General features: G+C 38.4%; 1 protein-coding gene across 1 annotated transcript; it reads left to right on the forward strand.

The window, feature by feature from the left end:
* The first annotated feature begins 1,784 nt into the window (after nt 1-1,784).
* LOC146002510 (uncharacterized) lies at nt 1,785-16,614 on the forward strand. The gene is made up of 2 exons (XM_083140406.1): nt 1,785-2,023; nt 12,196-16,614. The coding sequence occupies exons 1-2, from the start codon at nt 1,970-1,972 to the stop codon at nt 16,225-16,227; spliced, it is 4,086 nt and encodes a 1,361-aa protein (XP_082996532.1). The 5' UTR covers nt 1,785-1,969; the 3' UTR covers nt 16,228-16,614.
* The last annotated feature ends 832 nt before the right edge of the window (nt 16,615-17,446 follow it).

The following is a 17,446-nucleotide window of genomic DNA, read 5'->3' on the forward strand; positions in this document are numbered from 1 at the left end:
TAAAATTTGTGAAAACCTTATAATACTGAAATATTAAAACAAACAGAGTCCCCCTTGTAGGTTAGTTCGGTGCGTAAATAAAAAAATGATAGGTTAAGTTATATCACTTAGGATCGTAAAAAAATGATAGGTTAAGTTGTATCACGTAAGATCGTGATATACCTACCAAGTACGAGTGGGGAAAAAATGAGTGCAGTGAAAATTTGTACTAAAACATCGCTAAACGCTATAACATCGACAAAAAATTGTCAAAATATGTCAAAAACTTATATTCGATTGATAAAAAAAAATACCTACAAAATATGATCCTCAAATAATAACGTTCAAACAGTACCTAAATAAAAAAAATGATAGGTTAAGTTATATCACTTAGGATCATAAAAAAATTAAATAATCGTAAAAAAAGGATAGGTTAAGTTGTATCACGTAACATCATGATATACCTACCAAGTACGAGTGGGGAAAAAATGAGTATAGTGAAAATTTGTACTAAAACATCGCTAAACGCTAAAACATCGACAAAAAATTGTCAAAGTATGTCAAAAAGTGATATTCGATTGATAAAAAAAGAGGATACCTACTAAGTACTATTTTGAAGCGCCCCAATAGCACTACTCAAATCACCGTTTAAAGCAGCAAACAGGCATTTGTTGAATCTTCTGAACTTGAACACCGCTTTCCGTCTAGTTAGTTGAACGTTATATCCTTGCACCACCCTTGCACCAACCTGAAGCTGGATACACCTGCATTGCACCGAGTGTCAAAAAGTGCAGCCAACTAGACGGGGCTACTGTGGATCCTCATTCAAGCGCCACGATATCCGAGTCCTCGAAACATGTACGAATGGACATTAGTGGTGACGTCACAGCGGACAAATGAGTACGATTTGAGTCCAATCTACGTTGTCACTTGGTTTTGTTGTGTACTCTAGCATGTGAATTTCTATCACAAGGGGTAACTTTAAGTATTGTGACAGCAGTTATGAATTGTTTATTTAATTATTTATTTATTTATTCAATTACGGCCTCAACAGAGGTAAATCCTCCAATTACAGGAGGCAGATAAGCAATCTTACAAAAGATAAGTTTAGAAACACATACACAAAAAAAAGAAGAGAAAGAAAATGCCAAAAAAATGTAAGCGAAATAAAACCTAAGTTGTGAGCACTTGCAATTAACTAGATACGTGTGCTATGGCTGTGATGAAATGCAATGGAAAAATATAAACTACCATTTTTCTGTATTATCCAGTAAATAGGTACAAACTTTGTGAGAAATTCTAAATGTACTGTAAATTCGGTAGAAAATCCGAATTCTAAAGTAATTATAAAGTTATCTTATTGTTGTGTTGGACTCTTCACAGCATTTCAAAATGAATAAAAGAATGATAGATACATGCAGCTATTGTTCTTAAAGGAATATGCAGAAACAATGTTTCTAATTGGTCGTTTTTCCTATCCATTGAGAATATTACTACCTTGCAACAGCATAGAAAACATGATTAACTGATCACTTGTTCAGAACACACATTCCTCATGAAGAGTTTACTAATCCACCCGTTGAATGGGACCAAATCAATTTTATCCACCATTTTGTCCAATTCGACGACCTTCAATCTCCAAACATGTACGTGATGTAACGTTAATTTTTTAAAAAAGAAATCCACAACGGTAGACAATGCTACTTTTTCCATTTAATTGTAGTTCCATTGACGTTTCTGCTAGAAAATCGTTAAAGTACTTGTCTTTTGACACTTGTCAATTCTCTTCTTTTTTTCTTTCTTGCTGTATCATTGCCTTCCTGCACAGTTTGTTGGGTGAAACGAATCAGGTGTAACGGACCACGCTAGACCTACAGAATCTTTCAGTCGTTGTCGTCTGAAGTTTCAGTCAGTAAGGATTGCTGATTCTATTAGTAGTATGTCAGTGCGGGTTACAGTGTGACAAAAAAACAGCATCTGATAGAACAAAATGGCAAGAACTGCCTGCACAGCACTTCTGGTGTTGGGACTTAGCTTGTTTCAGGTAATGTGGAAACTTAAGACCACCATTGGCTCTTCGCCTGCACCATCAGTCGAAAAGTCCTTGCTTTCTGAAAACCAGACGCGCTATTCCAAATTCTAGAATGTGTATACGTGTGTATGTGTGTGTTTAGAATTTCTTCTAGTGGAATCTTCGCGAAATTTGCTTCCGCTGTTTTCTGGATGTGTTTGATAGTTTCGTGGCACCGTGAGCCTATTCTCTATCGTAGATATGTAGACAACATGAAAAGCAAACCACCACACAAATGCTCTAGAAGGACTTCTAAACAGATTAAATTTTTCGGAATTTGAAATATCATAGCAGTTTTTCGAAAACGTAAGCACAGACAAAGGTTGTTTCCCAACTGCTGGCGCTGTAATCATAGTAACCCCTTACCGATGAGTTTGTTTGCCATGGCCCCTGGGACAGCTTCTTTGCAAACACGGGGGTTAGTAGAAAGTGCAGTTATGGAGGAACTTTCTCAGGCAGGGAGACTACCATTCGACGTACGTTACATCTTTGTATTTATTGGTTTTACCAGTTTCCAAGTACATTCGTCGTTTCCTCTTTGCACGATATATTCAGCAATCAATGGCGGCCGGAGCTTGGGGAGGGGCAGTTTCCTCGCTTCCCCACATTTTGCCTCCAGACTACAGACTTGTGTAACAAGAAAAAGTAAACTGTCTTTGCCCCCCCCCCCCCCTCGTTTTGGCACCAAATGGTCGCAATTTCGCACTCTGCCTTATCATATAAATTAACTGGTCAGGAATATAAAGGTCTATACTTTACAGTCTTATAAACATATATATACACCACTGCACACATTACAGTCTTATAAACATTTTGCATTGTATTATTACTATATTACTTTTTTTTAGTTCACGATAGAAAATACTTCAAATATGATTAGATAATTCTCGTTAATAAGACAAGTAGGCTATATACATTCAGTGCCGCGGTAGATGAGTTGTCGAGGATTGGCTAAAGATGTTTCAACCATGACGCGCTTGCTTCAAGAATAAGTTTGCATTTGGAAATCATATGTAAATATATGTATGTTCTTAGAACTGCACAAATACAGTTACCACTACGTGTCAGGTGGAAGAGAGATTAACATTTGACAATGTATCTTGAATAAGTTATTCCTTAAATCCCGAATCTATCTCAAGAAGACAAAGTTCTGGAGGTTCTAACCTCAATGACAAACGTTACTGAAGCCACACTACTGAGATATCATTGAAATAATATAACATAATGAACATGAATTAGATTAAAGCCTAGTTAAATAAATATCCCAAGCTACCACCATGTTGATTAATTGATTGAATTACGTATATTATTTTACGTCTCTTTTCTGTCACTTTTAGCTAATCGCAACGATGAGAATGAGTTCACAAAGAACACCCATGCCCAGGCCGGGATTCGAACCCGTGACACCTTGCGTCGTAGGCACTGTGCTAACCACTCCGCCACGGAGGTCGGCACTAATGACGTGACTCTGATGTTAAGTAAACAGGGAAGAAACAAGTAATTATGACTTGAATTACTATAAATGTAAATTGTTTATTCATTAATTTTTGTCGACTCGAGAACACTTACAGACTCGTACACACATGATTTCCAGTAACCGGTCTTGAGTTTTAAATATTACGTCACAGCTCGACTGAAGTTTGGCCACCTTTATGCCAAAGAGCAAACAAGCCAACGTCGTCGCCACCTTCTTACCAGAAGAACTGATAAGCTTTCGCATTAGAATTCGCATCATGACAATTTCCCTCATACTGGTGTACCTTCTCATAAGTTAAACACAAGAATTCTCTCACAAATATCGAATAAATAGTGTTTACCATGTGCAAATTTCTATCCAAGGTTTACGTTGATTCATTACATTTCTTTGTTACAATCAAGTATTTGTGTATTCTTTACACAATACATTTAGGAGCCGAGTTGCATTTACCCTTAACACCACGCCTGTTCGTAAACTCCAGCCAAATCAGCCGAAGTCGACTACATCTGTTCTTAATGCGAGGAAGGACAATTACGCACTAGAGTGCGCGTCAAATCTCCTGCATATGGCCTTGAACTGCTGAACAGCACCAGCGAATCACAGACGTGCGGCGTTGCCTAGTTCAGAACCTGTTTCACCTCGCTACTGAATCGTGTACCTGGCGCTCGGATATAAATATATTATTTCAAGTGTCAGTAGTTCAACAGATGGAAAGATAATGAATTTGCGAGTATGTACGAAAAACAAGCGTGATTGTAGCTTATACCGTTCCCTCTGTAGAAGCAATGTCATTATAAACGTATTTGCATTGTATCGTTTTTGTTCTCCCTTCGTTCCTGTTGCATTCCGAAACTTTCCGATTAGCGAAGGGAACAGGGCAGGTTCGTTCCCAGTGATGGTAGAAGGAGAAATTGACGAAGAGGATACCGTCACTGTTCGTTTTTCCCACGTTTTTAGTGTGTGTGTGTGTGTGTGTGCAGCATGTAGTTGAGTAAACAAAGTGATAGTGAAAGCGAGAGAAGAGAGAACAATACAGTGTTGTACGAAGCCAGGCACGACGGGTGATTTTTCAGGTGTACAATTTTTTTTAAAAAAAATGTTCGAGTGAAGAAGAGAGAAGGAAAATTGACTTTAAGAAGTGCCAGGCTCTAACAGCTCAAGCGTGTGGTGTGAATCAAGCTACCGTTTCTCGGATATGTTCGGGGGCAAAACAATGTGGATCGGGGCCTGCTCAAATGTTTCAATCACCTAGAAAGCACATTAACGTACCAAAAAAGAACGACAAACTTAGATAACTTTGAAAAAGACGTAGTTCGTAGAACAGTCTTTGAAATTTACGATTGTGGCGAATTTTCTACTGCCAAAAGGATAACGTACTCTTTACGGGGCAAAATATCTTACAAAGGCTGTACAACTTCCACTTTGAGAATATTGAAACAATTATGCAGTCCCTCTGGCACAATCAGGTATGTTCTATTCTTCCATTAAGTTTATTATATGTTATATTATCTAATGTTCCGTGCTCTCCGTGACAAGGCGTTTCGCTCAACCACGCTGTCTCTTTTCCGTGTGAGATTTCGACATGGCACCGCTGCAGTGCGCTGCTATTGGCTATCGCCATATGCAGGAGATTTGACGCGCACTATAGTTGTGCATTTATTTTAATATCGTCGGATTGGGCACTGCTATTTAAAAAAGGGTTTAGTATGCAAGAGAGTATGAATTTTTCTACATGTTGCAAGTGGAAACTGTTTTTCAAGTTGATTAGTAAGCTAGACACGATGTTTGGGAAATATGATTAATAAGTATTTACAAAATCCCATGTATTCCTTATGGGAAATCGACTTCAACTTCAAGTTACGGCTAATCAAATGGGAGTTTCGACTTTTCCTACTACCATGACATAGTTCAACGTGTCCTTTTTCCGTCCATGTACTTTTCTACATCATTGGATGTTTGATATTCACGAGAGAAGAACTAAAATAATGGTCCCATAAATCTAATGCATTTCTCCTTGCCTCATACGGCCATCCTGACAGTGTTGCCAAACCTAATGTGCATAAAAGAGCTACATTTCACCATTAATAGAGCTAAAGATGACTTTCAAGGAGCTACATTAACGAAGGCTGCATAAAGTGCCTCCTTAGGTGTCAGAGGGGTGGGGGCGCCGCTATTACCGTTAGCTTTAAGTGATGGCAATTATTCTTAGTTTTCACCACCTAGATTTGGCGGCATCACACATCTCAATAATCCAATGATGTTCATATGAAATCGAAAATAAAGGATTCTCGGATAATAATATTGTCATCTTCAGCTTAGCCACAGCGCTATATATAAAAATACATGGGGAAGAAAGAGGGGGTGGGTGACGCAGCCTATATATGAATATCACGTCACGTGCCAAATGTACACTCATGGCAAAGGTTGGTCTTTATGGGCCGGAACCAGTGGTGGCATCATGGTGGGGTAGAGGTCGGGTGCCACAGTTCACAGTCAAACGAGTGCACGAAAGAGCCAGATCTGGCTCCAAAAGAGCGAAGCTGGCAACAGTGATCGGCAGCTGCCCCAGAGAGAAAGACCTAGGGGAAATGTCCCTCCTCGCCTTAAACTCAGTCCAAGTACGGCTAGCTCCGCCCACTTCCGGCTCCGTGACGTCACGATGACGTATCCGGCTTACTTTGATTGTAAGATTTGTAAGCCATTCCCGATGCGACTGAGTTGGCTGACTGCAGACGAAAACTAGCAGAAAGCACGACGCAGAAGCTTTCAATCGCCTGCAATCAATTATTTGATGCCTTCCTAAGTAAGAAAGACAGCTGAAGGAAAAGGTGTAGTTAATATTATCTTATAATTCTTTCCGTGGATGTATATATGGGGAAAACATACAAAAACTGGCATCCGAAGAGAAAAAAGTATAAAACAATGAAAAAAGTAGATTTTGATCTGAACTGAAATGAAATAAATATTTTTAAAGCCATTTCATTTACAATAATTCAAGGTTGTTAGTTGGTGTTAATACACGCTACACTAAACTAAATTCACCAACCAATAAAATACTACAAAATAATTATTTTTTATGTGTAGGCATACAGTTGATTCGTTTTTGTCGGTTACTTTTTGTGCCAATTTCCAAAACTTGTCAAAATGTTATATTAATTTAGCCGAGCTTTATATAGAGGTGAGATTTAGTGCCATTTACACCTAATACTACTTCCAAACAAAGTCAACTGCTTTTAAACATGCTCAAGAGTCAAGCAGACGATCCACCACGCCATAATCCACGCTGTTCGTAAACTGCAGCGTCGAACAGCTTCGCTAGTGAGGTCGACGTGACGTTTCGTGTGACGTCTGCGTAATCCACTCGTAAGACCCAGTCTGAGTTGGCTAGAGTTTACGAACAGCCGTATCGGTCAACTTCTGCTATCCCTTATACTCATTACAGAAAAAGTCGAAAGCTTGTAAGGTAGTGGTTACCGTACAGAATTAGCCATCATATAGTCTATCCAATTGCGTTCATCTTCCATGCGGTGTGAAATTAAATGATTCCGTTTATAATTAACAATGCAATATTAAAGAATAAAGTATCTCAATTAGAACGAACTAACAAATGAAAAAATAACAATAAGGACACTTGTTATAAATTTAAAAGTGAAATTATTAGTCGTGTTAACGCGAATTAAATTGAACGTCTGCTGTGAATTCAACCGTAAGGCATTTCGTTCGGAGAATGTATTTTTCCCCATAAATATTTTACATGATTGTTTTATGTTGATAATTAGATTAATGCCTCAATTCTTGACATTCACACAATATTTTCTGGGACTACCTCTCCCCTCCTCTCCTCTAATTTTCTCTCCTCTCCTCTCCTGCACTCTCCTCTTCTCTCTACTCCTTTTGCTTTTTCATCTCTCCTTTCCTCTCCTCTTCTCTCTACTACTTTTGCTTGTTCATCTCTCCTTTCCTCTCCTGCACTCTCCTCTTCTATCTACTCCTTTTGCTTTTTCATCTCTTCTTTCCTCTCCTCTTCTCTCTACTACTTTTGCTTTTTCACCTCTCCTTTCCTCTCCTGCCCTCTCCTCTTCTCTCCACTACTTTTGCTTTTTCATCTCTCCTCTCGTCGCTTCTCACTTTCTTCGCTCTCCTCCCCATTCGCATACTCTCTTCTTATCTACTGTCCTCGACTCTCACTCCACTCCGATCATTTGTTCTTTCCCCGGTTCCTTTCTTCTTATCTCTTTTCTTCTCTTGTCATCTCATATATTTTCTTATTCTTCTATCTTCTGGCTCCAATACACCTCTTATTTTCTTTCCTTTTTTCTTAATCACTTTCCTCTCATCTTTTCTTCTCCTCTCGTCTCCTCTAATCTTGTCTCCATTTCTTGCTTCGTCTCATTTCTGTTACCCTCCTCTGCTTTATGTTTCTTTCATCTCTCTCCTTTCCTAACTTCTCCTCCCTCTGCATCTTTCTCCTTCGCAAACAGACAAATACACATGGACACAATTGGAAAGCAAATTCCTGGCTATACATTATAACACACAAAAACTACTTCTCACTTTCTCCTGATAAAAGGAAATCGAAGAATGAACAGGCATGAAAAGAAATGTTTACCCTTAGTATCACGATACATCATAACTTCTTTTACCCTTCTACACTATTTAAGAATTTGGGTTTGTTAACCACAAAACAATATTTTACACAATCCGATCATTGGCCGTTCATTCACATTACCGACACCTTTCCCAATCAAACAAACATAATATATCCTGACAACGTGCAAGTTGCTTTCGTCTTCACCTTACATTATAATACATGTATAAACACATCAATTTCTTCCTTCAACGTACTGAGTGGATAAGAAAGAAGGAAAAAATGAAACTCTGATCACCGCGGAAAGCACATAACTTTTTTCTATTACTTCCATAAAGTATTTTCTTACTTGCGATATAAACTAAATATAATTACCTATCATGACCAGCATGAAATTCAGCCTTACAACACACCAACGCCTTTTGTAAGTTGGGTTGCCTAGTACAAAATATCGTTGTTCGACAACTATTTGCGAACGCTGCACATATGGTATCTTCAGCCCCGTAGCTAGACGTTTTGGATATTTTGGCGTCCTACACAGGATTGTGGTTTGCCCCACCCCCCTGCACTACCAATTACATGCTATGTGCATCCTTCTATATATTTTTCTTATGCCATGATTTGTGATATTTACATGCAACAAATTTTGAGAGATCCAAGAAAAACTTATTAAAAATAATATAGGTTATATTGAAAGATTCGTAGTTAGCAGTGCGATTCTTAATAAGTTTAGCATATTAAAAAAATTCTGTATGTCATAGTGTCTAAAGGACATCTTTAAAAACGTACTATTAGTTGGTACTTTAGGAAACAGAAAATACCATAAGTGTGTTACAAGAATGTACTTCTGCCAAGTGTAAATTTCTCCGTTACGTATTCTGACTCAGTTGTATGTTTTTTAAAAATAAAAGCTTTGAATGGTGCTCTATATGAATGGCGCCCTAGGCTCCAGCCTCCCTAGTCTGGTCCTTGTTACGGACCTGTGTATCTTAGTCGTAAAATGAAAGAAATATGGAATTACCAAAATTGGAGAAGGACACGCATGCATCAAATGCAACGGACAATGGCCATTGTTCAACTCAACCTCCTAACCACGGACTGTATTCATGTTCTTTGACTTGACAATAGAGGACACCTATGTGCAGGTTACACTTGCATTGTATTTACGATTTAGTCATAATTTCGCATCCCGGACAGGTCAGAAAGACAACATGAATATCTTGCAGCAACAAGGAACAACATCCAGGTTTGTTCACTGTCTTGCTGGACTTGTGCCATTATTGAAAAGTATTTTGGCCTCCATGTCCGTCAGTAAATCTCGTACGACAACTATTGCTTCTAAGACATTACTAGCATTCTAACAATTTAGATGAATATGATTGGATATCTCTAATAGACATACAGTATATAGAAATTTTAACAACTGTCACTTCTTCGTTCTTCCCACTCACATATATGTACTTTCCATCTACATGTTGGTAACTTAAATAAATCCCACAATCTTTCACTCGATCTATATATTTTATCTACCTCAATCTTCCTGTTTTCAATCATTGGCTGCACCTGTACTTCACTAGAAAAATTCCTGATTATCCACTACCCTTAACGTGATTGGTAAAAGTAAGATAATTCTTGCTACATATCATTTGATAAACTTGCACAACGTAATCTAACTAGTGTATGTGGTAATGGGTGTTTGCCCCATTCCTCCTATGGACAAAATATGTCCGTATGTTAGCTTTCATTCCTGCCGCCTCTTGATGACATATCATGACTGTATGGCGGTATGCATAAGTATTCCCAAGCAAACTGAATATCGCCATGCTTATTCTCTTTGTTTTACGCCGTCAATCTCTGCACCAGTATCAATAAAATTTCATTTCTCATTCCTACGATATAAGATAAAAACAATGAAAGTAATTATGGACAACAACCGCGCAATACTTATGCATACCCATGTACCACAAATATTTGTTTAAACTTTCTGATTAAAAACACAAAAACCTTCATGAAAAATATACCAGGTGGGCTGAAAAGTTTGTAGGCTGACTCATAGATGGCGTTACTAGAATTAAATCCATGTGATTTTTACTTAGTACTAACCTTCAAAAGATACGTGTATAAATTTCACAGCTGCCGGATAATTAGTTCGTGAGATATAGCATTGTGAGTGAAGCAGCTTTTGTTATTGTGAAAAAATGGATAGAAAGGAATTTCGTGTGTTAATAAAGCATTGCTTTTTGGCAAAAAAAAAATACTGTTGAAGCCAAGGCTTGGCTTCATTAACATTATTCGGACTCTGCACCAGGAAAATCAACCGTTGAGAAGTGGTTTGCTAAATTTAAACGAGGCGAAATGAGCATCGAAGACGATGCACGCAGTGGACGCCCCAAAGAGGCTGTTACTGACGAAAACATCAAAAAAGTCCATAAAATAATTTTAAATGATCGTAAAGTGAAGTTGATCGAGATAGCTGAGACTTTACATAGCGTTGTTGGAGCGTTTAAAGGATGAAATCACGAAAAAACGGCCCCATTTGAAGAAGAAAAAAATGCTGTTTCATCAAGACAATGCACCGTGTCACAAATCAATGAAAACGATGGCAAAATTATATGAATTAGACTACGAATTGCTTCCCCATCCACCATATTCTCCAGATCTGGCCCCCAGTGACTTTTACCTGTTTGCAGACCTTAAAAGAATGCTCGCTGGAAAGAAATTTAGCACTGATGAAGAGGTAATCGCCGAAACTGAGGCCTATTTTGAGGCTAAAGAGAAATCGTACTATAAAAATGGCATCGAAAAATTGTATGACCGCTGTAATCGTTGTATCGCCCTCGAAGGCAACTATATTGAATAATAAAATCGAATTTTGTCAAAAAAATATTTTTTACTATGTTAGCCTACGAACTTTTCAGCCCACCTGGTATGTATAAACAAATCATCAATAGCTGTAAATATTTGTAACACATGGTATTTAAAAATTAACAACTTATAATTAAGCAAAACCGAAATTTTGAAAGTTATCTATTAAGAGAAATATACTACAAAATGTAACTCACTCGAGATGAAATTTTTTTTACTGTGCACAAAAGTCTGAATTTTTTAAAACAAATATTAACTTTATATTCAAAGAAGCATCAAGCATAATGTAAACGGCTTAGTTTGTTTAACGACAAGAACATATGAAATATTCTGACCAATAGAAGTGTTGCAAGGTACGAGGGGAGGCTGATAAGTATTGAGCCTTACCCAGAAAAAACGGAGCTAGGAGCCTGACATTTACAGTGTGTACTGGTCAATTCTTCTATATGTAATGGTTCAAAAATCGACTTTCTATGATTTTAATTTCCCTTTGGTTTTCAGGTCCAAAGTGAAAATGGCAGCACCTCCAGAAAAGTTGGGAAAAGCTCTGCAAACGCGTCATCCTGTAGCATGATAATGTCACGCCACACTCTGCAGGTGAAACAATGGTGACATTGACCTCCTTAGGTTTTCAAGTGTTGTCCCACCCTATTCGCCTGATCTGGCTCCATCTGACTATCATCTTTTCCCCCCATCGAAAAAAACACATAAAGGGACAACGATTTTGAGTGTTCAGGAAGCAACTCATGCTGCAAATGAGTTGTTACCTTTGGACCTGAAAAACAAAGAGAAATTAAAATCATAGAAAGTCGATTCTTGCACCATTAAATATAAAAGAATTGACCAGTACACACTGTAAATTTCAACCTCGTAGCTCATTTTTTTTCTGGGTAAGGCTCAATACTTAACACCCTCCCCTCGTATAACAGAAATTAGGATAAAAAGGAAATGTTCTTACGTTGGCTTGCAGAGTGTGTGAAAAGGGGATCACAGTGACGAGATAGTTATGCTGTTTTAGTGCTTTGATTGATTGATTGATTTGATTTATTTAACGTCACTTACAATCAATCACTTCATTATATTATTTTTAATACTTTCAGCCGTGACTTCACCTTCTACAAAGACAAATACTTTCAGTGTATGCATGTAATGTACATTTCCACAAGGAATGTACTCCCTGTGATGATTTTCTAATTAAATATTTTTTCGTTGCAGGACTTGTCCTTGGCCAATGACAGAACGACTCCATCCACTAGTGTCCTGGACACTTTGAAGCACCCTGTAGCAGGCGAAGTAGAAGCTACCCTAGGAGCAGCGGTGGAGCTACGGAACAATCTAGTCAACACCCTTGGCGCCTTTCTGGAGTACCCTTATCTACGAATTAGCAACAAGTACTGGTCTGCATTGAAGGACATTTACGATGGTGTACGGCTGAGACGGATCAGCATGGTGGACATCGTAATGGACATTCAGAAGTATAAATCGAAAAGAGCTGAGGACCAGTTTCTTGGAGTTCTGAGTCGGCTTGAAAATACTGTATCTTGTAGATATGTCTGCCAAGTACGTCACTTGCAGGAGGCCCTGAAGACCCTAGAGCTGACGTTAGATGAGGTTCTCAAGAACACAACGCAAGGGATATTCCAGAATGTACCACAATTCACCAAAGACCAGTTGGGTTCGCTATGGTTCTCTAAACTGAGTGATAGGGTTAAGACGTTTCTTCCAGTATCCTGTGACCGACAGTCGTCTTTGCAGAATGCAATCTTGGAAGGCCTGAGGAAGAAGTACATACCGTTAAATACTAATGTCTTTGCCCTTCTTCTGCTCAACTTGGAGTATCCTGCAATAACGCCATACGGACTAGAAAAGATTAAATACGTTGCGACAAGCCTTCTGAAGCTTTCGCCAAATAAGGAACTTGATGTAGAGCTACAGAGATGTGACTTTCAGAAGCATCGTGACCTATATTCGCTGCTGAGAGGCATTCTGAAGTTTATGAAGATGTCACCCAATATACAGGACCATGTTCTGAGGGCTGTGATAGGTTCCGCCGCGGAGCATGTGATTGAGGACCCAATCAGACGTCCCATATCTCTCATATCTGAAGATTACAATGTCCGCGAGTCTGGCTTGTTAAACCTTAATGGGCTTTTCAAGGTGATGCAATCCAAAAAGTTCCCACCGGATGTGCTTGAAGCGGCAAGCATCATTCAGAAAGACATTGTGAAAGGGTATGTTTACAAACTACCAATCGTCGAGCAGCAACGGTTATACTACCAGTACAGCGACCCTCTAGCTTTGCTACTTGCCATTCTTGAAAGGATAAGACTTGGCTCTCCAGATTCTAGCTCCAAGCTGCCCACCATCAAGTCCCTTGTGGTGCATGTACGCCATAAGTTCTGTAAGGAAAATGGAATAGAATGTTCTCCAAGATCCAAAGAGGAAGTAATGCATTTGTTGGAATCTTTCGGAACACTTGCTTTGGATGTTAAATATGTGAAGATGACTGTCGACCTGATGATGATATTCTCCAGGAAAAATCTTGAGTGGGAGAGCATAATGAACAAGTTGTCTTCTAATCAGTTCTCAAACCCACGCTTGATATTCCTGAACATCGTTCATTCTTTGCTTAAAATGCCGGAGGTCGAGCAGCTATTGGACAAAGAGGAGAAATGTCACCTCAGTCTCTTCACCGAGAGTTTCGTCGCTTCTGACAACGACGCGGTGATTCCAAGAGCGGTTAACAAAACGCACGTGGACGTCCCCGTGTACGACAAACAGCAACAATGCTTTGCCCGATGCCTGGGACCCGAAGTAAACATCGCATGGAAACCCAACTTATCTACGACCAAAATACTAAAAACACGTCCGCTGCTCTTCAAGCCTAGGAACAGAGGAAGTTCTGTCAATATTCTCAACCTGAGCAAAGAGAAACTTCCACAACAACTTAATGATCGCGTAATAACCAGAATCCAAAAAGTTCCTTTTAAGGTTCTCGTATCGGCATTTAGAAGCAACATACCTGTGTCCTATCTTGATCACCTTAGAGCCTACATCACTAATCCCGCATCACTAAAAGTCCTCGAAAACTTTAACTACAATCTGTATTCGAACCTAGGAGATCTTTTGAGAGGCCTGTTACTGTACATCAAAAATCGGTCAGGTCAGGATCCGAAATTAATGCAAGTAATAAGCAAGTCGATGCCTTACATTGCAAATGACGGCAAGGCTGCTGAAGGGTTCCAGGTTCAAGACGTGTACTTGAAGACCGAAGCAAGAAAAGATGGGAAGCATGAGAGCTTGAACACTATTTTTTCAGGTATTCAAGAGAAGTGCCTCGATCCTGATGACTCTAATTTACTGAAGAACATACTACGTCACTTCAAAGCAAAGTGTAAGAATTTCGCCTCCAATCGCAGATGCATGTGCCCTGTACGCTGGATAAAGGACTGGAACACGATAGAGAAGCAACAGCCGTGGGAGATACAACAAGCCCAAAAGGTGCAAATAAATGTTATTAACCTCAATATTAATAATGTTTTCGGACCTCCAGTATTGCCAATTTGGTCTCCGCAGGACCCGAACTTTGGAAAGCAACATATATTTGCATTAACTCCTTCAAATGCTACCAGTGTTCCGATTCACTCCAAAGTTCCAGTCGCCACCACAAGACCACACACCAGACAGCCAATAAAATATACACCGCCTTCAATATCGGTAACTCGGAGAACTACAAAGAACTGTTCTACAAAAACCACTGGAGCACCTGTAACAGTAGTATTTCCTGTAATTACTTCTAAGCCGAAGCAATCTACACACCGCTTCAAACCAACTGATTCGATATATGCGGTTACAACTAAAAAATCTCTCAAATCAACAACCAAATTTTTTCCCGCTTTCACAAGGATACCCAGTACACGTCGTATCATAAAGCGAACCAAAGCACCAGTATTACCTTGGGTTACCGTAAAAGTACCGACAATAAAGCCATTCCCAATAGTAATTCCCACCGTAAGACACACTCCTATAGTACCATTTACCTATAAGACCACAACACGTTCGTCTTTGCTTGTTTCTAAGCCATCAAAACTAACAACAAAGGTCAGTTTGCAGACGACAAGAAAACCAGGGTTTATTACCATGAAGCCAACAATAAAGTCAACAGTCACAATTGTTGCTAGGCCAACTAAAGATAAAACAAACCCTCTACTTCAAACAACAAGACAGGCATTCACCATGAAGCCAAAACCAACTACCACAAAACGAATGACGTCATCAAAGCCCAAAATTACACATTTACCAACGAGGAAACCATTAACTTTCACAAAACCAACACAGCTTCACACGGCTCCAACTCACAGAATTCCGACAGTGTTGTCATCACGTTGGCCGACAATATTGCCATTCAAACCAACAAAGGTAGGGCATGTCAGTAAAAAAATAGTACCCACCAAGGCACCAGGAAAAGTTCCTATTACATACCCAGCTAAGCTCTCGACTATTTTCATACCGTCAAAAGTATCAGAGAAAGATATATGTGAAGAAATCGTTGGCAACATCTGGACTATATCTTCAATTCATTTTGATATAATCGATGTACTTCGTGCAATACCGAAAGATACCTTACCGCCAAGCAGTAAGACAGACTTGGAAGAATTGTACAAGTTATTCTCCAACAATCAAATAAACTTCAACGTTTACGTTCAAGACTTCAAAATTGAAAATTACCAGACAAGAGGGGAGTTCCTCGTCGCACTGTTCAAGTACATGCTGAACAACGCTCGAGTCCCAATAGAGATAAAGAAGCTAATCGAAAAGCTTCAAATTTATGTTAAACTGGACGGACCAGGTGCAAAACCAATCAATATCATAAATATCGATTCTCAGTACAAAGGAAATATTGGTGTAAGCAGCACAACAATTGCAGTTGACATGGGAAGCTTATTTGATAAGCTGAAATACTCGTACTATACGCCAAAAGAGATTAGGACGTCTTGTAAACTGTTGATGAACTTTCTTTCTTCAGACCTCGGTGATGAGATTATAAGCTCTTTCGAATTTGATATGTTCAATACGAAGAGAAAGTTCCTTACTGGCTTACTACAACATATCAAGAAAATACCTAAACTTGATTATCTAATCAAGAAAGCAGTGACGGAAATTGAGCCTCACTTAAACAAACTATATGGGCCAAACGAGCTTGTCTCATTTAGTTACTATACTGATCCTATAGATGACCTGTTATAGATACCCTTGCATGAAAATACTACAAAATTGTCTTGTTTTTTAAATGTATTCTTAGATTTTAACTGATATGTAAAATTTCTTACGAACAATCACTGTACAGTAATATTAAACCACAATATCTTAATTTTTTGTAGCAAATTAGCAGCTACAAATTGCTAACTTATTTACATTTTAAAGCAAATTTTAAACTACTGTTACTTCATAACTCTAAGAACTAGTATTCTGATAGTATAATGTACTCAACATGAAACTGAAATGTAGCACAGAATGTAGATTGTGACCTATTAATATGATAATATTTTACACTGGTTTAAAGGTGATGTTCTCACAGAAATATTTGATTCATTGCATTCAGATTTGTAATAAATTGTACATTTGCAAAATTTGTGTTTCTGTGTTTATTGACTACTATTGTATGTAATTGATGCATACTTTGTCATTTTGGTGACAAGAGGAGTACTTGCCAAATATCTCCATTCATTACATAAAATCATTTGTTTATTACTTTTTCATACTATTTATACTATATACGTATAAGAACTGAATTTTGTAATTTTCTCATATATCCTTAATTCTATTGGGTACCACAAATAAAGTTGCGTTATTCAGACCCCTGTGGAGTAGGGTGTATCGAAAAAAACTTTTTTTCGAAATGTTAAGGTGGCTAGAGCGGAAAAGTGGCCATTTGTGACCAAAAAAACGTCTGATTTTTTTCAGATTCTTTGAAGGTCGTTTAGGTGGCGCGCATCGACCTTGAAATTTTGATAGTGATTTGGTAATGCAACACGCACAACAATTTCACAAAAATGTCATTATTTGGCTATTTCATGTATTTTTTCTGCATTATGGTCATTTATTGTTTTGTTTATGGCAAATATGTTACATTCGTGCCTTAGGGGTGGTTTCCTATGCTGTTTACGTATACTTTTGGTCAAAAATTGTCAATTTGAGGCTAAAAATTCCTTTTTGTCTATTGATTTCGACTTTGTGTTTTATTCGAAGGTTTTCCGATATAAAAGACTAAATAATTTTTTTTGGCTTTCTAATTGCTAACCGTTCCTCAATTACTGTCCAGCGCTTCGCTTATTTTCATAGCTTATTATGCTTTGAAAATAACCCAGAGCTCACCACGAGGAGGTGTCTGGACTGCGAGCTCCAAATAATTATGTTGGCAAATTTAATTTTACTAAAGGGCAGGCCAAGATTTTCTTCTAGTTTT

The sequence above is a fragment of the Lepisma saccharinum genome, chromosome 18, assembly GCF_977018435.1.
Source record: "Lepisma saccharinum chromosome 18, izLepSacc3.1, whole genome shotgun sequence".
NCBI classification, from domain to species: domain Eukaryota; kingdom Metazoa; phylum Arthropoda; class Insecta; order Zygentoma; family Lepismatidae; genus Lepisma; species Lepisma saccharinum.

What these genes read in the sequence shown, in the direction of transcription:
- LOC146002510 (XM_083140406.1), top strand. Translation starts at nt 1,970, where the DNA reads ATGGCAAGAACTGCCTGCACAGCACTTCTGGTGTTGGGACTTAGCTTG. An exon ending in TGGGACTTAGCTTGTTTCAG is followed by an intron (nt 2,024 to 12,195) that starts GTAATGTGGAAA and finishes TTTTCGTTGCAG; the next exon opens with GACTTGTCCTTGGCCAATGA.